The sequence below is a fragment of the Oryctolagus cuniculus genome, chromosome 9, assembly GCF_051225735.1.
Source record: "Oryctolagus cuniculus isolate XC-2025 breed Fujian yellow rabbit chromosome 9, ASM5122573v1, whole genome shotgun sequence".
NCBI lineage: Eukaryota > Metazoa > Chordata > Mammalia > Lagomorpha > Leporidae > Oryctolagus > Oryctolagus cuniculus.
The window spans coordinates 102,135,531-102,161,367 of NC_142875.1; the positions used below are offsets into that span (position 1 = coordinate 102,135,531).

The 25,837-nt window shown below is 50.8% G+C and overlaps 1 protein-coding gene across 3 annotated transcripts; it reads left to right on the top strand.

Annotated features, from left to right (window-relative positions):
* Positions 1-51: 51 nt before the first annotated feature.
* FOXJ2 (forkhead box J2) lies at positions 52-25,316 on the top strand. 3 transcript variants are annotated; one of them, XM_008259787.5, is made up of 11 exons: positions 52-260; positions 12,701-13,047; positions 14,847-14,921; positions 15,580-15,648; positions 15,803-15,943; positions 16,151-16,340; positions 18,589-18,978; positions 19,330-19,431; positions 20,557-20,766; positions 21,336-21,434; positions 22,638-25,316. In XM_008259787.5, exons 1-11 carry the CDS (start codon positions 251-253, stop codon positions 22,724-22,726), a joined length of 1,722 nt encoding a protein of 573 aa, XP_008258009.3. In that variant the 5' UTR covers positions 52-250; the 3' UTR covers positions 22,727-25,316. The 3 variants fall into 3 exon arrangements, with proteins under 3 accessions (XP_008258009.3, XP_008258010.3, XP_002712806.3); XM_008259788.5 differs by lacking the exon at positions 52-260 and adding an exon at positions 5,822-5,954; XM_002712760.6 differs by lacking the exon at positions 52-260 and adding an exon at positions 11,624-11,760.
* Positions 25,317-25,837: the final 521 nt, after the last annotated feature.

The window sequence follows — 25,837 nt, forward strand, 5'->3', positions numbered from 1 at the left end:
AGGAGGTACCAAAATAGTCTTCACTTCCTCCCCTTGCCGGCGTCACCCTGTGATAGAAGACTGACTCAGCCAATCAACGAGCAGGCTTGGGCCCGGCCTACGCCAGGTCCAGCCAATCAGAATAATGACGGGGAACTGGGGCGGGGAATGGAAAACTTGCCCCCTCTTTTGGAAATGATTTTTGAAGAGGTGCGTCGCGAACCGGGGAAGTCACAACTCTCTGCAAACGATCGCAGCGGCCGTAGATCTTATGTGCCCAGGTCTGTCCCCCTTCGACTCCGCCCCAAGATGGGCTCACATTCCACCCTCGCCCCTGTTTGGGTAGACGCAACGGCGTCCCTGGAAAAAAATCCCAGCCCCAGCAGCCCGGGTTGCAAAAACGCCGCACCCCGTGCGGGACGAGGAGGGGGCAGGAGAGACCCTGCAGCCGCGGCGCCAGTCTTTCGATTCAGTGCGTCTCTCCTCCCGGCCCCACGTTCCCGGGCCGCAGCTGACACGGGGCTGGGAGGAGCCGAGGGCCTGCTCGGTTTGGGGAGAGGCGAAAACTTCTTAAGGTGGAACAGAGCGGTTGCGGGGCCAGGCCTCCCAGCCGCCGGACCTGGCTTCCCACGGCTCCTCCAGCCTTATCCAGGCTTATTGTCAGGGAGCACTAAAGAGGGTGGGCAGAGCAGATACAGATCACTGTAGACAACTTTAATAAACAGCCTTGTAAGGGAGATACTGACTCTGCAGGGAACTTTTTCCTTGGGATGGAATCTCTCTGGTTCGGTTCTATTCTTTCCTCCTCCCAAGATGACCTTTTAAAGTAGCAGCTAGAATTGTCCTGCTGTGCACAAGGGAGCTCAAGGTTCGATGACAGACATTCCTGAATGAGTCTCGCGTCCTATGCTGGCTTTGTCTTCCTCCACTAGAGCTGACCACAGCCATGCGAGGAAGCAAGAACCTTGTGTGTAGCGGCTGCGGGTTGCCCCCCGGCGCCGTTTGTCACGGTGAACTGGGAATGCAGGAGGTACATTGTATGGTCCCTCAGTCTGGTCTTGGCGTTGCTGAGTCTTCTCATTTGCAAAATGACGGTATCTGGCCACCTGGAAGGTGTAGTGTGCGTGCTGATGGACACAGTGCAAATGCAAACACCTTGTACTCTGAAACAAACGTTAGATCCTACGCATACAAAACACATACATAATAGCAAACACAGTCCTTACCATTCTACAGCATTTTTAAACAGAATAAAAAAAAAGTCTATCAAACAGATACAAAAGTAGAGAGAACAGTATTTTTCTAGAGTTGTAATAAGCAACTTTTGGCCAAGTTTGTATCATCCTCCCTCTCCCCTCCATCACTTGATTATTTTGAGGTAGATTTCAGGTATTTCATGCCTAAGTAGTTCAGCATGCATTTTTTTTAAAGATTTATTTATTTGAAAGAGTTACAGAGAGAGAAGTCTTCCATCTGCTGGTTCACTCCCCAGATGGCTGCAATGGCCGGAGCTGCGCTGATCCAAAGACAGGGGCCAGGAGCTTCCTCTGGGTCTCCCACGTGGGTGCAGGGGCCCAAGCACTTGGGCCATCTGCTGCTGCTTTCCCAGGCCATAGCAGAGAGCTGGATCGGAAGAGGAACAGTGAGACTAGAACCGACGCCCATATGGGATGCCGGCGCTTCAGGCCAGGGCGTTAACCCACTGTGCCACAGCACCAGCCCCTCAGCATGCATTTTTAAAAATAAGGATTTTTTAAAAAACACATTTCCATGAACACACTTAAAATAAAGCAACGATTCCTTGCTATCACCCAGTGAGTACGGACATTGTATCAATTGTCTCATATATTTGTTCCAGTTGTTTGCTTCTAGTCAGGATCTTCCCCAATGTTCCACACGTTATATTCCGTGGATATGTCTCTTGGACAATATATATTGCATTGACTGAGTCTTTTAAGCCTCTGTTCATCTCTGGAGGTCCCTTCCCTCCAACACTTGGCTGATGCGTAAGTCACTCAGCTCTTCCACAGCACTGGGAAGCTGGGTCCTCTTGTCATGTCTGCTTCACTGATGAGAAAACCAAGTCACAAAGCAGTTGAGTGACTTTCCGAAGAACTCAGTCATTAAGTATTAAAGCTGTGATTTGAATAGATCATGAGCTTTCCCGCCATCTTTTATTTCATTCAATACATCAATCTTTAATAAATGCTTCCAACACGTGCTTTTGTGGCACGTTAGTCGCCAATAGTATGTAAAAGTTTTACGCAAGGTAGACTCCAGCAAAGACATATACAGAAATTTATACACACATACATATATTTCAAGAAACAACTACATGATTGTATGATACAAACTATAAAAACATGATTTCCTCACTTGAATACTTTCAGACTTATGAAAAAAAAATGGTTCCTTAAAATAATACATACTGGGGTTGGAGTTGTGGTGCATCGGGGTAAGCAATGGCTTGGGACATTTGCATCCCATTATCAGGGTGCCAGTTCAAGTCCTGGCTGTTCCACTTCTGATCCAGCTTCCTGTTAATGTATCTGAGAAGGCAGCAGATGATGACCCAAGTGCTTGGACCCCTAGCACCCATGTGGGAGACAAAGAATGGAGTTCCTGGCTCCTGCCTTCTGCTAGACCAAGACCTGGCTATTTCAGACATTTGGGGAGTGAACCAGTGGATGGAAGATACAGCTCTCTGTCTCTCCCTCTTTTTCTCATCTGCCTTTTGAATAAATAATTAGATCTTTTTAAATGATTTATTTATTTGAAAGGCAGAGTTACAGAGAGACAGAAAGAGAGAGAGGTCTTCCATCCACTGGTTCATTCCCCAAATGGCTGCAACTGCCGGAGCTGGGCCGATCCAAAGCCAGGAGCTTCTTCCAGGTCTCCCTCACAGGTGCAGGGGCCCAAGGATTTGGGCGATCTTCTACTACTTTCCCAGGCCATAGCAGAGAGCTGGATTGGAAGTGGAGCAGCCAGGACTCGAACCAGTGTCCATTTGGGATGTCAGCACTGCTGCTGGTAGCTTTACCCACTATGCCACGGCACTGGCCCCCTAAATGATTAAATCTTATTAAAAAAACTATTGTAAAATATCCAGATGATAATAAAGAAGACATAAAAAGAAAAAATTCACTAATTTTACCTTCCAGAGTTGAATACAATTAATTTTAAATGCTAAATATTTTATTATAAAGAGGTAGCAACATTTTAAATATTTATCCTAATTAGGATCTTTAGTTTTCTTCTGACTTTTCCAGTTACAAACAATGCTGCAGCAACTATTATATATATCTATATCAATAATTTCTTGAACATTTTGTTTTCCCAGATTTCCAGGAAAGGAAATTCTAATCTTTCCCTAGCTTTTTAAATTTGTATACTTTTACCCCCACCCCTGCCCTCTAGGAAATGTGAGGAAAAAGTTTGAAAAGGGAAGAATAAAGATCCAACAAGCAGCAAGAAAGATTTGGTGCCAAATTATGTGTGTGTGAGAGTTAATTAATGCCTCAAAGGTGGGGATGCGGCTTAAAAGTGGCTACTAGAAGCGTGGGGCGGAAGAAAAGCGTGGTACGGCTTTCCTGCTTCTGCGTCTGCGGGTGATCTGTAGCGCTCAGCGATCTGCACGTGGTAGAGAGGTTAAGAGCCTCTGGCTTTGGAGTCATTGGGATTTAAGTCTTGGCTTTACTACTACTAATTATGTGAACTGTGTGTGAATTATGTGAGCTAATTATGTGAATTCAGACACAGTCAGTATCTCTAAATCATAATTTTCCTGTCTGTCACAGAGACATAATGATAGTGCCTTATGGGATTGTTAGGAGAAGCAAATGTGATAACACATCAAGTGTTCAGTGCCTGGCCCATTATAATAATGATATATAAATATAAGTGAAATAAGGTACATTATCATATATTAAGCCAGAAGACAAAAGATTTTACTATCTAAAGGCAAAATCAAACGGTAATATTGAGAATGCAGTCTTTTTTTTTTAAAGAAATTCAAATATTATACAAACAACATTTTTGACTCCCTGTTATTTTATGTGACAGAAGTGGAATAGCTGGAGAAAAGTTTCATAAACCAGAGGATGAAATCTCTAAGAATTTCCAGTGGAATAATTTGATTCTGTCTCTGGATGGAGATTGTATAAAGGGCTAGGGGGATGTGTTATGAGAACATTGTGTGTTATGGGAACCTCAGGATGAGGTGTTTTATAGGATTGTCAAGTGCACTAACAGTAGGCATTTGTATCCTTTGTATATGCCACACAGTTTAAACAGCATTTTAGCATAAATTACCTCATCTGACCCTTGCTATGGCCTTGGTGGGGAGACAGGCCGGGCTATGCAGGTGCCCTCCTCACTCACCAAGATTCCAGCAAGCAAGGGCCTTGCACCAGTTGACAAAGGTGGGTCAAGGGACAAGATCCAGATCTTCTCACTGGCCCCTGTGGCCCGTCACGTTTTCACTCGTGCAGGGAGCATTTACGGAGCTGCACGACGACACCAGGGCAACACTGGCTTCGCCCCAGTCCCCGGCTTGGGCGGGTGGTTGGTGGGGCAAGAAGCCCCTCGAAGCCCTGAGATCGCCGGGCAGGCTCCACCGCACACGGAGTACAATAGAATGACAAAAGGTCAGCGTGCCAGAGTTAGTGCGTGAATTGGAAGTGACAGTGCCTGGGGTGCACCGCGGAGCCTCCGGGTAGACGGCGGCGGGCCGTGACCCTGCGCGGACATCGGGCTGCACCGAGCCCGGCTGCCGGGGCACGGCCGGAGGTGCGTGAGGCGCGGAGCGCCGCGGACACGCGGGAGCGCACCGCCGGCGGTGCGGCCCGCGGCTCGGCGCCGCCCCGCGCCTCCTTAACCCGCGCCGGGAGGCGGCGGCGGCGGCGGCGGCCCGGCGGGCGGGGGAGGGGGAGGGGCGCGGAGTGCGGCGCGGAGGCCGGGGAGGAGCCGGGGCCTGCAGCGGAGCCGAGCCGAGCCCGAGCCCGAGCCGAGCCCTGACACTGTCCGTCCGCCTTCTGGCTCCCCGGGAGCCCGGACCGGCCGGAGCCCGGGAGGTGGCAGCGCGGGGAGCCCCCACGCGCCGAAGGGGAGCGGACCGGACGGGACGGGGCCGGAGGAGGCGCGGCCGCCCCTGGAGCCCGTGACGGGAGTCGGGAGCCGCGGCCTCCCGGACCCTGCAGCCCAGGCCAGCTCCGGGAGAGCGGGGAGTGCGAAAACCCCACCCTCTGGGGCAGCCCGGGAGCCGCCTGTCCCCCTGTTGGAGAGGGGACCCCAACCGCTCGGGTGAGGGAAAAAGAGGAGACCTCTGCAGGGGACGCGTCTCTCCTTTGCCCCCCACCCCCCCACCCCGCGCTGGCCGGTGGGGAGGAGACCCCCAGAAGTAGCAGCGGGAGACCCCTGCTAGAGGAAGCGGAGGGAGTCCGCCCGGCGTTGCCTCCACCCCTCCGGACGCGCGCTCCCCACGGTCGGGGACTCAGGAGGCTGAGAGAAAGGGGGCCGTGCCGGCGGAGCGGCAGCCTCCACGCCGTCCGGTACTCACGGAGCCGACGGGTCCCGGCAGAGGGGACGGCCTCGCCCTCAACTTCGTCGTACCTAGACGGTGGACCGGGGCGCTGCCCCTCCGCTCGGGGCTCCCGCAGGCGGAAGGAGCCCTCCAGCCCGGAGAGATCCTCTGGCCCGGGGAGGAGACAGCTCGAGGCCGGGAGAGGCGCCGCCCCTCCTCCCCAGAGCGGCTGGCAGGGTGTGGGGGGTGTGCCACCTTCCCCAGGTGGGCCCTCCCTCGCCGCCCCCTCCCCCGCCCCCCTCGGCTCCCCGTCCTCAGGGGGCGCAGCCAGGTAATACGGGCGGAGCCGCTGAGGATGAGACCCACCGTCTGTCTCTGAAGAGGGGAGCCCCTCCAGCCCCAAGCACCAGTACCAGCTGGTTTCATCCCTCGGCGGGGGCCACCTGGGAGACAGGTCAGTGCCAGGTATTTTTTTTTTTTACCTTCGGTCGGTGGTCCTAGGCACCAGGGGATTGGGGGCTGCACTCCTGGGGAAGGGGATCGATCCAGCGGAGCCTCTGGGGAATGTGTGTCCAGGGAGCGCCTGCCCTCCAACCCTCATCTTGCCACAGGCCGTCTGGGAAATGGGTTTCTTCGCCTTCAGGGACTAAAGGGATGGGATTCTCTTGAGGTCCCTAGGGAAGCAGATGTTGCCATGCTGAGGACAAAGGGGTAAGAGAAACCACCTGTATTCTCTGGACTCCTCGCGTCCTGGGTGCTCGCAGAGGGTTGTGCCCAGCCAGACCCTCATGCCACCCCCCATCCATGGGCCTTTTCACCCCGAGACTGGGCTTAACCAACGTTGGCATGGCGGTGGTACAGCGGCCTTGTCTGTGGCAGGCCTTAGTCTGCTTCGTGTCCGCCAGAGGCGCCCACTATGGTTGCTGCCCCTCTGACAAGAGTCAAGTCTCTCTCCTTGTCCCCCTACTCACCCTGGCTGATACCAAGAGGTCTCCTCTCCTGACAGTCTCAGTTCCTAGCTGGACTTACTCACTACCCCTGCAATCCACAGGGGAAGTGGAGATCCCGAATGCGGTGAGAAGAAAGTGCGTGGGGAATGCCAGCCCGGGTTGAGGGGTTGCTGCCCTGTGGTGCAGCCCTGCGCTGCTGCCTCAGGACCCCAGGTTTATGTCCTTTGCTGTGGATTCCTCCAGAAAGGTCAGAGCATGGGGAGGAAGAGAGGGGGCTTGCTCTCTAGCTGCTGTCCAGTTTTCCATCCAAAGAAGTTGAACACCAGGGAGAGTGGACTTCTCAGGAGTGTATCAGAGTTTCCTTCCAGAAGAGCACTGGATTGGCCCCATCTTCTCCTTTGCTGTTTCTGGTTTAGTTCTGGGAACCTTGTGTTGAAGTTTTCCTACATAAGGGAGAAATTGTCAAAGTTCGGGATCTGCAGCAAAAGCAGACGGTACTGGGCAATCCTCGCAGCTGAGACCGGGCTGTGTTTTTAGTAGAGCTCTGTGCCTTTCAACCTGAGGTCACCGGCTGGGTGGCTGCTTTCCTGCCTGGCCATGAGAAGACGCATTATTTTCTGAGGCGTGTTGCAGCCCACAGCAAGACCAAGTGAGGGCCTGCATCTGACTTGGGCTCTCCTGCTTGCTGCAGTCTGTGTGGGCCATGGGGGGTTGCCTAAGTCCTCAAGTCCATCCACTTTGTCTTGGAAGAGAACCTGTTAGCGGTGGCGTGTGACACAGCTATCATCTTCAGGCTTGTGTGGCCATGCAGTGGTGTGCGTATGTTTCTTACTTCAGGTGAGCGTGGCTTGCTCGCTCTCTGGGTTTTGAGTGGGTGTGCGAGCGGAGACAGGAACATGTGTGCATTTCAGCCCATATTCTGATCATCTAGAACTGTATGTTTCTGTAGGCTTCTAGAAACAGGACCTGGAGAAGGTGGTGGCAGGGACACCTGGCTGGAGCAAAGGCTTGTCCTCTGCCTCCGGGTGGCAGCCCTTGCGACTGTCATCCTGAGCAGCAGGGCGGCCCAGTGTGAGGTCGGGAGTGAAGAGAGCTGCGTTTCTGACGGCTCTGGTCTCCAGACCCTGAGCACCCTGGGCTCCTCAGTGCAGAGCTGCCTCCTCTGCCTGTGGTGTAACAGCAGCTTCTTCCTTCCAGAGTACTTTAGGACATGCTGTGCTAGGGTACAGCTTTAATTTAGCTGAAGGGCAGAGAGAGAAAGAGAGAGATCTCATCTGCTGGTTTATTCCCCAAATGCACATAAGAGTTGGGGCTCGACCAGGCTGAAGCCAGGAGACCAGAATTTAATCTGGTAGCAGAGACCCAAGTACTTGAGCCATCATCTGCTGCCTCCCAGGGTGCACATTAGCAGGAAGCTGGAATCCAGAACTGAGTGGGGACTCTTGATATGGGATGTGGGTGTTCCAAGTGGTGTCTTATCAGCTAGGCCAAATGCCTGCCCCATAGAGTACAACTTCTTCAGTGGCTCAGGGTGAAGTATTTGCCAGCACCTCCAGGTATTCCACTGCCACACAGTTTAGCTGGCACTGGGTAGACTGAGTTTCCCCAACTCGCCGTGGCTCTGCGGAAAAGCAGGTGGATATTGGATTGGATTAGCTGTGATTTGGAGGGTGCTGTCTCTTTTCCAGACCATGTCTTATGACTCTACCAAGTACCCTCTGAAAGATAAGAGATGTTATCTCCATTCCTTCATTCTTGGAGTTTACCCAGTCCTAGCATTCATCAGCAGTGGGGTGATATTAACTCCAAAGGGCGAGGTTGAGATTCTCACAGCCTGGGAAACAGTTGCAGACCCAGAGCAGGTTTTGTACCACGAGCTATTGCAGGCTTGCTGCTTCTAGTCTTATCTCTATGGCCTGTTAGTTTTCTTTCTTTCAAGTTTATGTATTTGAAAGGTAGAGTAACAGAGAGAGAGAGATGGAGAGATGGAGAAAGAGAAAGATAGCTTCTATCCAATGGTTTACTCTACAAATGCCCATAACAGCTAAGGCTGGGCTAGGCCAAAGTCAGGAACCAGGAACTCCATCTGAGTCTCAGACCTGTGTGACAAGGAGTCGAGTACTTGAGCCATCACATGCTGCCTCTCAGCATCCATGTTAACAGGAAGCTGGATTGGAAGCAGAGGCAGGACTCCATCCCAGGAACTTCGATATGGGATGCAGGCATCCCAGGTGGCAGCTTAACCCACTGCCACACGCCTATCTCAGCCTATCAGTTTGCTAGTTTCAAATTTCTAAAATTCTTTTTCCCCATTCCAAAATAATAATAGCTATGCTTCTGTAGTCACTTACTGAGTGGTCTAAATATATATATATATATATATATATATATATATATAAAGATTTATTTATTTTATTTTATTTGAAAGGCAGAGTTACAGAGAGGCAGAGATAGAGAGAGAGGTCTTTCATCCACTGGTTCACTCCCCAGATGGCCACAACGGCCAGAGCTGTGCTGATCCAAAGCCAGGAGCTAGGAGCTTCGTCCAGGTCTCCCACGTGGGTTCAGGGGCCCAAACACTTGAGCCATCTTCTACTGCTTTCCCAGGCCATAGCAGAGAGCTGGATCAGAAGTGGAACAGCCGGGACTCAAACCGGCGCCCACATGGGATGCTGGCACTGCAGGCAGGGGCTTTTCCCACTATGCCACAGCGCCGGCCCCTCTAAAAATATTAAAACAGATCTTCACAACGACCCCTTTGTAGGTTCTGTTATCATCTACCTATCTTTTACAGAGGAAGAAAGTAAGAGGTAGAGAGGCTAAGTTGCCTGGGGTTGCAGAGCTGGTAGGTGGTGGGGGCTTGAGACCAGGCAGCCTGACTGATTATGAGGTACCCTGTTAGCTTTGGCCTGATGTACAGGCCGGGAAGTTATCACTCCTTAGTACCATACTGGCCTTTCAGATTGAATGGGAAGTTCGGATCATCTGCATCTCGTCCAGGATTACTCTTCCACTCCCACAGAATGTCTTTCCCTGTGTTTTCTCTGCCTTTCCCCCGCTACTGTGGTCTTCTCTGGACGTCCTGAGGGTGTGATGGAGCCTGCCCTTTGGCTGCCTTTCCCAGTTTCTCTGGGTATTTCCTTTCAGTCTTCCAGCACGCAGGGAAGAATGTGGGCTGACTCAGGTTCTGCCCAAGCCCCGTGGCACGAGGCCCACCTGGAGAGAGAGAGGTCTGGGGAACTAGGTTGGCCGGACTGAGAAATGGAAGTATCTCTTGTTTGCCTTTCTAATAATAACCCTGAACACTTGCCCCGTGCCATTATTTTGGGGAGCGTGGAATGTGTGGCAGCCACGGGCCCATTAAGCTTCATTCACTTCGCTCCAGGGATGAAGCTCTGGCAGGGCTTATGCTTCGTCCCTGTTTTTGAAGGGGGAAACTGAGGCATCAGGACTTCCTCATGGAGCTGAGGGATGGCTAGGGACACTCAGTGAGTCAGTGTCGGGGTTGGGAATAGAACCCAGGACTCCCCATCTCCAGGATCCTGGGCACTGGGCCACCCTTCAAGAATGAGGAAGTGAGGAGGATGAGGAAGTGGGGTGGGTTAATGGAGACCGGTGCTGAGAGAGCACAAGGCTCAGAGGCTGCTAGCTTCTTGTAGCTAAGATTGGGATATTTTGAGTGCTGGGCTGTATTTGCAGGGCTGGCTGGGAGAGTAGTGGAGAAAGGTTAAATTTAACCTCTGTGTCCTAAACCCAGCGCTGGGGAAAGGGTAGGGAAGGGCATAAAACAACTAGCAGGAGGCTAAGGGAATGCACAGTGATTGGCATGTGCCACTGGGTTCTGTAAGCCCCCCTCTCATGCCCCTGTGCAGTGTTGGGAGAGTTGCAAATGAAAGGTCAGGTGCAGGCCTTTGTGCTCTGTAGGTGAGATTTCCTAGCGATCTTTGTTAGCAGGAGATAAGAGGGAATAAGGGCAACACTTAGGAGGAGGAGGACCCAGGGCCCGGAGGACCTGCGGATGACTCGGGACTGTGGCTCTGTCGCAACCCCCCCTTGCTGTGGCCCGGGATGCTGGGGTGTCTCCAGTTGTTGATGTGCTTAGAAGCCCTGAGGGCTCTTGTAAGGAGGAAGTGTCTGAGTTTCCAAGTTTCCCAATGGTTTGGGGCAAAACATCCCAGTGAGCTGAAAAGGAGGATGGTGGTGGGGGTTGGGTGGGGGGGTCTGAGGATAAAGGGAGGGACGCCTTCCTGATGCTGTTTTCTATAAACTCCCCGCCTCTTTGCTCCTGTCAGACATTTCTTGGGTTGCAGCTGGCCTGGGGAGGGGACGGTGGTGTGCTTCTGGTTAGGAGCGCAGGCTGGGGATGGCCCTGGGAGGACCAGGGGCGTGTGTGAGAATGCTCACCTCTCTGGGAAGGTGGTGGGCATCAAGGGCAGAAAAATCACAGCCTGGGGCAGAAGGGTGAGCTGAGCTGCGCCAGGAAGCCTATGGAGCAGGGGTTATGTCTGGGTCGCAGCTCCAAGCAGCAAAGTGTGTGTGCGTCTGGGTGTCCCCGGATGTGTGTGCCGGGCACCTATCCGGTTGTGGACTCAGAGACCCCCTAAATGTTGCTGCTGGCCAGGATTCTTAATGCTGAGGTATTCCAGCCCCGGCTCCTCCGGAAAAATGTCCTGGTAGGATGGAGGGAGAAATGCTGGCTGGAATCTGGCGGCTGTGCAGGCACAAACCTGTTAGGCAGCAAGTGCTTAGGGGTTGCTGGCATCAGCTCCCAGGGAGTGCCAAATGGCTACCTCGTACTCTCTGCCAGGCTCTCCAGACCCTGCAGTACAGACAGCACCCCTTCTTCTTAACCTTCCCCCACCAAGACCTCCCTCCAGCTACACCTCTCTGCCGCCAGGAGCACCCAGGCGGTGTGGGAGGCAGCAGGGCGTGCAAACCCCGGGCGTGGGCGGCCTGGCAGCTCCGGGAGTTTGCTTGGAGGTGCAGCGAGTGAGCGAGCGTGCGTGCTTGCGTGCCGGGCTGGGGAGGGAGGAGGGAGGAGGAGGGCGGAGAAGGAGAGCCAGCTCCTAGCCCCAGAGTGGCTATTTTTAGCCAGGCTATCTGATTGTTACCGGTGCGCACAGCTGGGTGTCTCCCTGGCTCGGTGAAGCCCAGCGGGCGGAGAGGTGGGAGGTCCTTGCCGCTGACTTCTTCCTGGTGTTGGTGCTGGTGTGTGGGCGGGAACCCGCAGAGGGTAGCTTTAAAGGTGTGAGGACAGCCGCGACCTCGGGGCTGTTTGCTCTGTGTGCGACTCCGTGCTCTGCTGGGAAGGTATGCTGGCATCTACCTACGTGTTTGTGTGCCACTGTCGTATGTGTCTGCCTGGCATCTCTCCTTGGCTGGTTGTCATACGTGATTTATGCTTGTGTACCCAGTATGCCTCACCTGGACATGTGTGTGGCGTGAGGGAGCATCTTTAAAAGTGCTGGCGTGTGCTTCTGTGGGGTTTATTCGGACTTTGTCTTGACGTAGACACTGATGGAGTTTGTAAGTAAATATAGCAAAAGTCCCAGTATTACAGACCCGACTGCACCTCATTTTACAGGCTATGGTGTTTTTTTTTTTTTTTTAACTTTTCCTATATAGTTTTAAAATAGTAGGGCTGTGAGTAAGGAGACTGGAGGGTGTAGGATTTGATCTTTTGTGCTGCTTAAAGGGAGAGGCCTTGTGGCCGTGCCCCGCGTTAACAGGTACAATGTGGGCAGGTGTTCAGTGGTTAAGACAGCCCTTGAGATGCCTGTGTCCTTTATCGAAGTGCCTGCCTTTGGTATCCGATTTGGGCTCCTGACTCCGGCTTCCTACTAATGCAAGAGCTTGGGAAGCAGCAGTGATGCCTCAAGTAGTTGGGTTCCTGCCACCCTTGGGGGACACCTGGAGTGGGTTCCCAGCTCCTGGTTTCAGCCCAGCTGGCCTCAGCCCTGCCCACTCTGGGCCTTTGAGGAGTGAACCAGCAGTTAGGTTTCTGTCTGTCGCTTTCGCTTTGCTTCTGAAATTTAAAAAAAAAAAAAAGGAAAAACAGCAGTCTGTCACCTGGTATATACGTACTTGGGGTCCTGGGAACATGGATGGAGGGCTATCATGAGAGGAGTCGCCTCTGGGAATTACAGTGGGAATACTTCCCTTAAACATATGACTCAGTTGTTTCTTGTGCTCCGTAGCCACAGACAACACTCACCTGCTTTCTTCTCCCGCCTTGTCGTCTTCTCTGCAGAACCCAGAGGTACCATGGCTTCTGACCTCGAGAGTAGCCTCACCTCCATAGACTGGCTGCCCCAGCTGACCCTCCGGGCCACCATTGAGAAGCTTGGCAGTGCCTCCCAGGCTGGGCCTCCAGGGGGCAGCCGCAAGTGTTCCCCAGGCTCTCCTACAGATCCGAATGCCACCCTAAGCAAAGACGATGCCGCCGTCCACCAGGATGGCAAACCCCGATACAGCTACGCCACCCTCATCACCTACGCCATCAACTCTTCTCCAGCCAAGAAGATGACCCTGAGTGAGATTTACCGCTGGATCTGTGACAACTTCCCCTATTACAAGAATGCGGGCATTGGTTGGAAGGTGCGACTGCCTCTATCACCTGGGCTGATTTTTCTAGCCTTCTGCAGCTTTTTTTCCCTCCCTACTTTTCTTCTCCTATAATCATGTCCAGGTCCCTCTGACTTCTCTCAGAGATGTGTGAACTTAAAATCCCATATCTTCTGTCCTCTACTTTTTTTCCAGAGGGGGGAAAACTTGCTTAAGATGTGATAGGAAAACGCCAAGATGCTAAATCATTAAGCGTGGTTGTGGGGATGGCGGGCTGCTGTTGCTCATCATGTCGTCTTCTCTCCTCAAAAAAGACATTCAGTCATTTCACAGATATTCATTACTGTCCTGTGTTCGAGTCCCTGAACGAGGCATTACCCCTTCCTATCTAGAAGTAAGATCCCCGTCAGATTTCCATAGTTCTGTTGCACATAGTTACCATCTTTTACAAAATTGTACACCAAGAAAAACAATAATACGATCAGGTCCTTTACCAACAGCTGGCCCACTAAGCAAGTAGTGAGAGATTGCATTGCTTGGCTGGAGAGGAAGGAGGAAGGGGCTTCTTTTCCAAGCAAAGAAGGCAGGCTGGTGTTCTCAATTGGAGCAGCCACTCGTTTGCCAATGGTGGAGTAGGAATGGGGATTTAATGTTCTCTCCATAAATCACCTGTTGACATACAGACCGTATGATGCAGCTGGAGACTAGTGAAAGCATAGTTTCCCCTTTGTAAAAACAAGGGCACTTCAAAATGTTCATGAAAAATGGAATTAAGGGCAAAGTTTATTTTGGTGCAGAAAAATTTGCAAACCCATGCACAGCAGGTGTCTGCAGGCAGTTCATGCAAGGTGCATGTTATGAAAAAACTAAGTACATGGATTCCAACATTTCTTTTTTGCACCAAAATTTATCTTTTAATTCTATTTTCCCTGAACTTTCTGAAATGCGTCCCTATGTCCCTGCTAGTGGTCACAGCCTCCAACCCCACCCAACACATACACACAACCCTTTTTCCTGTGTGTGTGGCCACTCTGTGCACCACCGAGAAAACAAAGCTAATTGGTGCCTTTGTTTCACTCCTAATTTACATTTTGTTATACTTTATTTAAATAGTTTTTAAAATTGCTATTTTCCTACTGGTAGGGTTGTTTCAGGAATGGGCAGAGTGATTTTGAAGCATTTATGTTCCTGTCGTCAGTCGGGTAGACAGGTTCAAAGACTATGTAATCAGCTTTTCAGAAGCACCTGCTAATCAAATTTGAAGCCATTACCTTGCATCACTTTAATGTCTGCATTTTTCCTGTGTCATCACTCTTCCTATCTGATACAAATAATTCCCTCCATCAGTGTAGTTAAGAGGTGCTAAAGAGGCCAGTGCTGTGGCATAGCAGGTTAAGCTGACACCTGTGCTGGCATTCCAAATGGGCACCAGTTTGAGTCTCAGCTGCTCTGCTTCTGATCCAGCTCCCTGCTGATATGCAGGGAAAGCAGCAGAGGATGGCCCAGATCCTTGGGCCCCTGGACCCATGTAGGAGGCTTTGAAGAGGCTCCTGGCTTCTGGCTTCAGCCTGGCCCAGCCCTAGCCAATGTGGCCATTTGGGGAGTGAACTAGCAGATGGAAGACCTCTCTCTCTCTGTTTCTCCCTCTCTCTCTGTACTCAGCTTTTCAAAATAAATAAAATAAATCTTAAAAAAATAAGGGGTGCTGAAGATCCTTGGATACTTGGACTTTATAGTATGCTGCTATGTTCTGTTGTGTTCCCTCTGCATCCTATTGGAAACACTTCTGCTTTGTTCAGTGCTGAGGTCTAATTTCGTCTCTGCTTCCCCAGAATTCAATTCGGCACAACCTTTCCCTCAACAAGTGTTTCCGGAAAGTGCCCAGACCTCGGGATGACCCTGGGAAGGTGAGATGCTGCTATCAGATTTGCAGGGAGGAGCAGGAAAGAGAGCTGAGTAGGTGACGGCCCGGGTCCTGTGGCTTTTTTAATTACCCAGAAGAGGAAATCATGTTAATTGAGAAGCAGCTTTATTTTTTTGTCAAAGGAAGAGCTTGTTGTCAAGCCCGTGGGCCCCCCTTAGGTTGTAAAATCTTTTTTTTTGTAAACTTTAAATAGAAATATTTATGGTAAAGTAGACTTAATAATCTTTTAGAATCTTTTCTACACAAAAATCGTTGGGTTTCCACCTTCGTAAGGGAGAAGGTACGGGTCCTTCTCTTCATCTGGCAGATGTAAATGCTAAAGTCCAAGAGGGATTTGCCTGGACCACAAGGGAAAGGATGGGTTACCTTTGGCCACATCTGGACATTTCCAGCTCATCCATTTCCATAGTCCTGCCCCAGAGGCCTGTGTCTGGGCCACTGGCATACCTTGGCATACTCTGCGGGTACTCAGATTTACTCCTCAGGCATTCTGGGTACGCTCAGGGTGCTGTGCGAATGTCCAGCCCTGTTCTTAACATGACTGACACATGGGTGTGAATCTTCCCCCCAGGCTACGTTTCTAAACAGGGGAACTTCTGTATGTAACAGTCATTCTCCGTGGGGTTGGGTTTTCCTTCCAGGGCTCCTACTGGACGATTGACACCTGTCCTGACATTTCCCGGAAGAGAAGGCACCCTCCAGATGACGAGGTAAGGTCCCACCTCTCCAGGAGTTGCGGTTTCTGAACCAGCTGCTCCTTCCCACTCTCTTCCTGGGTTACCTGGGCTCCAGCAGAGGTGGACCCAGGGGTCTTGGGAGGATGCTTTGCCTGCACTTACGGATTCCTTCCTTTGTAACCCTCAGCTGTCCCAAGACTCACCAGAGCAGGAGGCAAGCAAGAGCCCCCGGGGAGGCGTTCCAGGGACTGGAGAAGCCTCACTGTCTCCTGAGGGGAATCCGCAGATGTCTCTTCAGAGCCCCACATCCATTGCCAGCTACAGCCAGGTAGGGAGCTGAGGAGGCAGGGGTGTGGGGGGAGGGTGGGAGGCTGGATTCAGGATCAGGACCGATGAGAAAATGCTGCCGGGCTATGGCGCTGTCAGGAGGGGAGGAAGAGGATGGCAGGAGTGCCTGGTGACCACTGAAGGGTCGTTCGCATCACTCCCTCAGCTAGGACGTGGATAGAGACCAAGTCTCCCGGTTTCTCTGCAGGGCACGGGATCTGTGGATGGCGGACCAGTGGCAGCAGGCCGAGAAGGTGCCGAGGGCGCCCCTCCCCTCTATAACACCAACCACGACTTCAAATTCTCCTATTCAGAGATCAACTTCCAGGATCTAAGTTGGTCCTTCCGCAACCTCTACAAATCCATGCTGGAGAAGTCCTCGTCCTCCTCCCAGCAGGGTGCGTCTGGAGCTGGGTGGGCGAATGGAATCCTGATATTATTTACTGAATGGTGATGTTCTCTCTTCTCCCTTATTTCTTGTTTATATTTACGTATCAATTTTTTTTTTTAAAAAGTTCATTTTATTTGAAAGGCAGAGAGAAAGAGAGTCTTCCATCTGCGGGTTCACTCACCCAATGCCCGCAATAGTTGGGGCTGGGCTGGGCTGAAGCCAGGAGTCTGGAGCTCGATGGGGGTGTCCTATGTGGGTGGTGGAATCCAAACGCTTCGAGCCATCCCCTTTCTGCCTCCTAGGATGAGCATTAGCAGGAAACTGGAATAGGAAGTGGAGCTGGGACTCGAATCCAGGCACTTAGATATGGGATACAGGTATCTCAAGCTGTCTTAACCGCTATGTCAAATGACCACCCTGTTTCTTTAACACAAGAGGACGTTGGTCATTGGTTAGAGGAAGCGTGGCATGAGCTACAGCTGAAGTTGAGGGAGCTTGTCCGTCTATCCTGCAAGGGCAGCAGTTTCAGGAGGAGAGCTGGGTTTTACCTTCATGAAGTATGTTGGAGGATTCCTTTTAGATGTGTGACCGCTGGCATCCAGGTGATGACCACTAGGGGGCAGCAGCACTACCCTCACCCAGGGATCCCTGTATTTTTTTGTGAGAGCAATTTGCTTTTACTTTTTAATGTATCCATGCTTATGTTACCTTTTCTTATGAAAAAAAAAAAAAAACAACTCAGATGCAAAAGTAGAGAGAGCAGCATGATAATCCCCCATGTTTCCATCACCCATATTTTGTTAAACTTGATGCATTTACCATCTAACTTTTTAAAAAAACTGGAGTAACTTACTGTAATTGCAAGACATCATGATACTCTCACAAATACAGTTTCAATTGGCATCCCCAGATCATTTTTTTTAAAGATTTATTTTATTTATTTGAAATACGGAGTTACAGAGAATGATAGAGACAGAGAGAGAGAGGTCTTCTATTGGCTGGTTCATTCCCCAGATGGGCTCAATGGCTGGAGCTGTGCCGATCTGAAGCCAGGAGCCAGGAGCTTCTTCCGGGTCTCCCATGTGGGCATCCCCAGATCATTAAGAATTAGTTTTCTGGCATGCCATTCTCACTCCTAATGTAATCAATAGTACTTCCTCAGTACCAGCTAATATCTTTCTTCGTTGCAAATTTCCCTAATTATCATGTGAGAATACTGAAATTTGTTATTGGGAATCGCCTTGAGAGATCATCTAATACATCCCCCCACGATTCCTGTATTTTTTAAAAAGTTGTATTTAATTGTAATTTGGGAGGCAGAGAGCTGGGGCTCTCCCCAGTCTCTCCGTGTTCCTCACCTCAATCAGCTGCCTACCTGAGTTGCATTCATTTCCAGTCTTGGAACACAACTCTAGATACTAATCTGCTGGCATATAAAAGAGGGAATGCAGGACAATGAATATATATTTTCCAAAATGCAACTCCTAACCAGTTTTTATTATTTAATTCAGCCCCTGCTGCTTACACAGGGTCAATGCACAGAATGAGAAGGCCCAATGTGTCCTTGTCAGTCTTTTTTTTTTTTTTTTTTAAGATTTATTTATTGAAAGAGGTAACAGAGAGAGAAGGAGAGGCAGAGAGAGAGAGAGAGAGAGAGAGAGAGAGAGAGAGGTCTTCCATCCACTGGTTCACTCCCCAGATGGCTGTGATGGCCAAAGCTGCAGCAGTCTGGAGCCAGGAGCCTTCTCTGGGTCTCCCACGTGGGTGCAGGGCCCAAGGACTTGGGCCATCTTCCACTGCTTTCCCAGGTCATAGCAGAGAGCTAGATCAGAAGAGGAGCAGCCGGGACTAGAACCGGTGCCCATATGGGATCCCGGCGCTCCAAGCCAGGGCTTTAACCCACTGCGCCACAGCGCCGGCCCCATCACTTACTTCTTAAACCTCATCTGCTGTCTGAATTTTTTGTTAACTGTGTTTCAGGCCTACGCCAAAATCCCTAAAAGGTAGCATGGAAAGATACTGACCTTTTTACTAAAATTTCAGCCACCCCACACTGCCAGGGCTTTCCTCCAAGCTGTTTTCCTGTTTGTTATGCCTGCCTGGAGGGCCATGGCTGTCCTGGCTGTCCCGGTCCACCCTTACCCTTTTAACCCTGCAGTGTCTGTCTGAGGCCTCCCATGTCAGCCCAGTGAAAATCCCTTTTAGTGTAAAATGCATTGCCTAAGTCCCTTGCCTGCTTCCTCTCAACCCTGCAGGCTTCTCGTCTCTCCTGGGGGACATGCCGCCCTCTAACAACTACTACATGTACCAGCAGCAGCCGCCATCGCAACAGCAGCAGCCGCCGCCACCGCCGCCGCCGCAGCCACCTCCCCAGCAGCAGCAGGCTCCAGCCCAGGGCCCCTCGGCTGTAGGAGGCGCCCCTCCACTGCACACCCCGAGCCCAGATGGGTGCACCCCTCCAGGGGGAAAGCAAACTGGGGCAGAGGGCTACGGGCCTCCCCCAGTGCTGGCCATGCACCCGCCCCCGCTGCAGCATGGGAGTTACCACCCTCATCAGCACCATCCCCACTCCCACCCTGCCCAGCAGCCACCACCGCCACAGCAGCAGGCACAAGGCCAGGCTCCTATCAACAGCACTGGCTTTGGTGAGTAAGGAGCGTGCAGAAAAGCCTCGGAGAGGGTGGAGTGACTCCCTTGTTCTGCCTTGGAAGGGAGGTGCAGTTGGATAGGACGGGAGTAATGGGACTCTCAGCCTGTTTTCCCTGGGAGAGCTCACCCGAGTGAAGGAAGTTGCTGTTTACCACTCTACGTCATAGAATTCTTGGATGAGTTAGGGTTGTGTTACATCATCTCCGACCTAAAACACAGAGGGAGCGAGAGTCCTACACTGTCTTGGTGTGGACGCAGGGGTCTTGCTTGTAGTCAGTCTGGTGTCTGTTGACAGCTGTCTTAAACTTGCTCTCACCACCCGTGCCGCTCCGCTCCGCTCCCGACAGCCTTTCCCCCTGACTGGTGCTCCAACATCGACTCCTTAAAGGAGAGCTTCAAGATGGTGAATAGGCTCAACTGGTCCAGCATCGAGCAGTCTCAGTTCTCAGGTCAGTGTTCAGAGGACGCCGTCTGGAGGGGAGAGGGAGGAAGCGTCGTACGTGGGAGAGCCCAGTAGAAGCTAGAACCCAAAGCAGGCGGGCAGCTGAAGTTCCAGGATCGAGGCGCTCGTTGCTTCCCCGCCGTACTACACAGGGTGGAAAATAAAATTAAAATTAATTTTATTTTACCTCAAAGGATGGCGTGGTTTATTCTGGTCAGTTCTGTCTTTGGGAGAGGGAAGTTTTTTGGGAAATTCAGAAGCCCTGGCCTGCTCTCAAAAATGTAAATTATTGTGCTTTTTTTTCTTTTTTTTTTTTTAGTGTTTTTTTTTTTTTTTTTTTGACAGGCAGAGTGGACAGTGAGAGAGAGAGACAGAGAGAAAGGTCTTCCTTTGCCATTGGTTCACCCTCCAATGGTTGCCGCGGCCAGCGCGCTGCGGCCAGCGCATTGCGCTGATCTGAAGCCAGGAGCCAGGTGCTTCTCCTGGTCTCCCATGGGGTGCAGGGCCCAAGCACCTGGGCCATCCTCCACTGCACTCCCGGGCCACAGCAGAGAGCTGGCCTGGAAGAGGGGCAACCGGGACAGAATCCGGCGCCCCAACCGGGACTAGAACCTGGTGTGCCGGCGCTGCAGGCAGAGGATTAGCCTAGTGAGCCGCAGCACCGGCCCATGCTTTTTTTTAAAATTATTTATTTGGAAAGTAGAGTGAGAGGGAAAGATGGAGGGGGAGAGAGAGAGAGTGAAAGAGAGCAAGTGAGAGAGAGAGAGGCCTTCCGTCTGCTGGTTTACTCCCCAAATGGCTGCAACAGCCAAGGCTGGACCAGACTGAAGCCAGAAGCCAGGAGCTCCATCCTGATCTCCCATGAGGGTGGCAGGAGCTCAAGCACTTGGACCACCCTCCATTGCTTTCCCAGGCACGTTAGCAGGGAGCTGAATGAGGAGTGGAGCAGCCAGGACTCAAACCTGCACTCCCGTATGGGATGCCAGTATTGCAAGCAGTGGTTTAACCCACTGAATTCTGGTGCCGGCCCCTGTGGTTGTTTTGTAGCGTGGCTGGAAAAGTGAAGTAGGGACGGGTGGGAGGGTCTTTGATGCGTCTGCAAGATTAGTATCGATGGCTTCTCTGTTTGCAGAGCTGATGGAGAGTCTCCGACAGGCAGAGCAGAAGAACTGGACCCTCGACCAGCATCACATTGCCAATCTGTGTGACTCCCTCAACCACTTCCTTACTCAGACTGGTCACGTGCCCCCCCAAGGAAGCTCCCACCGGCCACCAGCCCCTGCCCGTATTGCTGACCCCTGTGCCCTCACCAGTGGCAAACAGGAGCCAGGCATGAACCAAGGTACCACACAGAGCCAGTTGCATGGAGTTGGAGACCGATGGAAAGGAGGGGTAGGAAAGTGGAGAAAGAGAACTGAGAGAAGTCACTCTGTGGGCAGTGATTCAGCCTGAGCAGTGGGACTGGTTTGTTAGCCGTGTTGGCTGAACAGCTGTCGAGTCAGTGAAGCCCTGTACTAAAACATGCAAAAGAAATAGATCTGAGTTTGGGCGATCGCAGCAATTTAAGGGAGGAAATGTGTCCCCATTCTGTTTGTGTCTCCGTAACCACTACCCAGGTCCTACCAGGTCGAGTGGTGATTCTCTACTGTGCATGGGCTGCAGGCCAGTAAAGGGGGAGAGATTTGGTGATCATGTTCCTGTATTTGGTATCCCTCCATCGAGATCCGTCCCTTTTCACGCTAAGGGTAAAGAATAATAGCTTTTGCAGAAAGCCATTGTGCCAACAGGAACTGTAGACCAGACGGGAAAGGGAGAAAGAGACCACTGGGGAGAAGGGTACATTTTTTTTCCCATGCTTGCTTTATTGAGTACGGTGATACCCCTCAAGTAACTCCTGGCTTGCTTTGGCAGTAAACTCCTATGGGCACCCACAAGGCCCCCACCTCTACCCTGGCCCATCACCAATGTACCCAATCTCCTCCCAGGACTCAGCAGGATACAACCGTCCAGGTAAGAGCCAGGAAGCTAGTTTCACCACCAGCAGAGCACTGTCCACCCTGATCAATTGTTTTGCCTCCTAATGACTCTGAGGCTTTTTTCTCTGCCCTTTCGCCTGCACTTGCTAGAGGGGGTGAGTGTTTGTGATTCTCAAGGATGGAGGGCCAGCTGCTTGGTAGGAAGGCATACATCAGGGGAGCCAAAAGAAAACAGATTTACTTTATTTTTTAACAAGATTTATGTATTTATTTGAAAGGTAGAGTAATAAAGAGGCAGAGGCAGAGAGAGAGGTCTTCATCCGTTGGTTTACTCCCCAATTGGCCGCAACAGCTGGAGCTGGGTTGATCAGGAGCCAGGAGCTTCTTCCAGGTCTCCCACATGGGTGTAGGGGCTCAAGGACTTGGGCCAATCTTCCACTGCTTTCCCAGGCCATAAGGGAGAGCTGGGTCAGAAGTGGAGCAGCCAGGACTTGAACCAGTGCCCATATGAGATGCTGGCTCTGCAGGTGGCAGCTCTACCTGCTATGCCACAGTGCCAGCCCCAGATTTACTTTAAAATTAGCTTATAACTGCAGTCATAAGAGGAGGTAAAAGCATATGGGGCAATAGGTACAAGCAAAAGATAGGTATGTGGGACAATTGTGCCGAGCTTGGAATTTAGGTAGGAGCTATACTCAAGGAAATAAAATGAATCTGTCAATAGACATAACTGCTTTGTGCTCATGTCTTCCTTCCTGTTACAGCTGACCCCTGTTGTCAGGGGTCTTGGATAGGGAGGCACTAGACTGCCATCACAATAGTACCAAATGAACAGATCTTTCATTTTTAAATGCATTTTAGAAAAACCATTATTATCACGCTGCCTAACCACAAGTGTTTTTGGGTGACATCTGACTCTTTGGCTTTGTGATAAAAATACAATTTCTATCCTATTTCATACAAATGTTATATGCAGTATGTTATCTTATCATGATTACACAGTCTGCAGCTGTGTGGCTCATAGTGGCAATGTCGTCTCGTGTTGCCGTGTGGCCTGGTTTTCCCTGAGACCAGGTTTACATCACGAGACCTCACTGAAGTGGCGGGCTGTAGGCTGATGAGGACAGTGGCCCACATGGCCTTCTTCTTGGTATTCTCTGGGGTGAACCCCGTCCCTGTCCTTATGAAGCAGCTTTTCACCCAGGCTCCTCTCATCCTGTTTCTTTCTTCCTGACAGCACACCACATGGTCCCTCGGCCACCGGTTCCACCCCCTGGTGCCAACGAGGAGATCCCTGATGACTTCGACTGGGACTTGATCACTTAACGCGTCAGAGTGTGGCCATCAGCCCAGGGCCGGGTGGTGAAGTCTGGCAGGGGGAGAGAGCCAGCCCAGCCTCCCCTCCCCCACGTGTACATAGATGTAATCCTCTGTGTTCTTTCTGTCAGAGAAGCCACCGCAAGATGCTGCCGAAGATGCCCCCTCTTTCCTGCCTCATTCTCTCTTCCTTCCTGGTTTTTCCTAATTCTTTAATTATTATTCTTATTATATTATTATTATTATTGGTTATATACCATCCCCAGTCTCCCGTCCCTACACCATAGACCATGTCCACCCCTTGCTAATTTAAAATCATCAGGCTAGAAGATGGGGTCATGACAGCAACAGAGAAAGGTTTCAAGTTCTAATTCACCTTTCTTTTTGAAAAACTCAATGCTCTTCCCACCTTTTGGCCCTATTGCTGTTGCTGTCTGTTTCAGGCCAGGACTGAAGGGACTGCGTCATCAAGTAGAAGAGGTCTAAAACACTGCTTGGCAACCAGGAATCTGCAGGTTTCACTCAATGGTGCTAACCCTGCCCTTTGAGCTTTTCCTTGTCCCTTTGTCCCTTCAGTCCTCGATTCTGACAGCCCTCATTCCCCGTCAAGGGTGAGAGTGCTGATGGCGGTCCTGGAAGGTCACAGTAAAGTCCTAGTGGAACCAGACACCTTGCCTGGGCCCGGTAGGATACTGTGAGAAGTGATGGAACACAGCTCCCTGGGAAAGTGGGTGCAGATTGCCATGCTGTGTGCACATCCACTGGTTTATTCATAGCCCGTTCCCTGAGGAGGTAGGATTGGTCTTAGCCCAAACTCTGCTTCTGTGGTAGGGCATGAGGTCAACTATTCACCATAGGTTCAGCTTCTTGGAATGCTTTCAACATAACCACTTTGGCATTTTAAAGATACTTTTCTCTGAAAATTAACTGTGGCTCTTATTTGCATTTGCAAGGTATCCTTCATCCTTCCCCCCCACATTCAGCAAATATTATTTTGTCCTCTTGTTGTTTGCCCATCTTATTTTATGCCTCTATTTTCTGGGATTCTCAAGAGAGAAAAGGGCAACCCATTGTCACTCTGAGTTCTTTCTTGTCCTAGACATGATGGGAATCTCTTTCCCACTTTCACAGCAGAGTCCAACCTATGATATTGATGGTAGGAGGGTAAGGAGAAGAAAAGCTGGTATAGAAAGGGGTAGGGAATATCACCATTATTTAACCATATAGACAGATGCTTCTCTTGGAATTCAGATCATAGGGGCTGAAGTTTTTGCAATTAGACTTTGAAGGGTGAAGGAGATTGACAGAGGAGAATAAATAACTTAGAAGGTATAGGGACAGTGCATCTCCTTTTACAGGGTGGCCACGATTTATTGCGGCAAAGTCCTTGGTGTATATTTAATGTTCATGATTGAATTTTAGTTACAAGAGGGAAGAGAAGAATAATTTTACTTCCAACTTTATTTCACTAAATTTTCCCTTTCTAAAGCTGCAGGACAAAATGAATGGGAGGGACAAGGGCACCCTCTCCATGATTTCTACTCTTTGTTCATATTTTATTTATCTGTATTTACAAGAGATTTGGCTTTCCACTTCCCTGCTCCCCTCCCCTCCCCTTTCTTTGGAAGGGGGTTATTTTTGAGCTTGTTGAAGAAGCCCAGTGAGGCTGAAGTAAAAGGGGCAAGATGGGGCAGTTAACTGACAAGCACTTTATTTCTCTGAAGCCTTTGTATGAAAGAAGTGGGGGGGACAGTGGCTTGAGTCTCGTGATGTTGGAGGGTGCTTTGTGGGGTTCAGGTATGACCTAGTGTTTCCCGTTAGGGAAAGGAGAATTTCGCCTAGAGGGGGACAAGATGCTGTTGCCCAGCGTCCCTTTGTCAGGCCTTTGTCGTCCATATTCCTTCCATTTGAGGTCCATCCCACACACGATTCCCCCTCGGGTCTCCCCACCATCTTCCTTTCACAAATCCATGCCTCCCCTTTCTAAGCTCCCCTCCCTCTCAGATCCATGTAGGATTTGCAAGGGTAGGCTAAATCATACATGTAAATGCCCCTTTTCATCTGTCTTCTGAAAAGTAGTCTCATAATTAAGAACCCTGGTGGGCAGCCAGAGTCACTGCCGACTGGGGCTGGCACTGGAGACTGGCTCTCGGGCCTGCCGGGATTCCAGCTCCCCTGCATCCAGGCCAGCCCCGTTAAATGGCGCAGGATAAAGGTGACTCCCATCGAGCCTCAGTTTCCCCTCCTTTCCATGAAATGGGAAGAATACTACTTTTTCTTGTTGGTCCTGCGTTGCTGGACATGAAGTGTAGTCCGTGTTGTTGTATCAGGTGATGTGTGCAAACTTGCAGGCGCTCACTGCCTAGAAGAGGAAGTAAGGGAGACAGTGGAGGAGAGGGACGGAAGGAGCAATTATTTGGTATAGATCCCCTGTCCCAGCCTTCCTCTCCTCAACCCCCATGTTTCTGGTTTGGTGAGTCCTTCATACCACCCATAATGCTTTGCATTGGTGCAGGCTGGGAAGGGGGGTGTATGGTCTCACAAGTTGTTGTTTTTTTGCATGCTTTCTTAATAAAAAAAAAAAAGGAAGTTTACAGTTTTACTGGTACTGGTCTCAAATTTCTTTCTTTTTTTTTTTTAAATTAATTAATTTATTTGAAAAGCAGAGCTACAGAGAAGCACAGACAGAGAGACAGAGAGAGGTCTTCCATCCGCTAGTTCACTCCCCAGATGGCTGCAATGGCCAGAGCTGCCGCGCTGACCTTGAAGCCAGGAGTCAGGAGCTTCTTCCGGGTCTCCCAAGCAAGCGCAGGAGCCCAAGGATCTGTCCTATCTTCTACTGCTTTCCCAGGCTACAGCAGAGACCTGGATAGGAAGTGGAGCAGCCAGGACTCGTACTTGCACCCATATGGGATGCCAGCACTGCAGGCAGCAGCTTTACCTGTTAGGCAACAGCACCAGCCCCCTCAAATTTCTTTTTTGCAGAGCGGGAAAGGAGAAATACAAAACTATTTGGTTTCGATTGGTCTTTTTTTTTTCTAATGCAGGGTATACTTTATTATTATTATTTTTAGAAAACTTTCATTTAATATAAATTTCATAGGTACAGCTTTTGGAATA

Excerpts from the sequence above, each read along its gene's own strand:
- FOXJ2 (XM_008259787.5), top strand. Across the intron at positions 14,922-15,579 it reads CTCGGGATGACCCTGGGAAG|GGCTCCTACTGGACGATTGA; the intron begins GTGAGATGCTGC and ends TTTTCCTTCCAG. Across the intron at positions 20,767-21,335 it reads GGAGCCAGGCATGAACCAAG|TAAACTCCTATGGGCACCCA; the intron begins GTACCACACAGA and ends TTGCTTTGGCAG.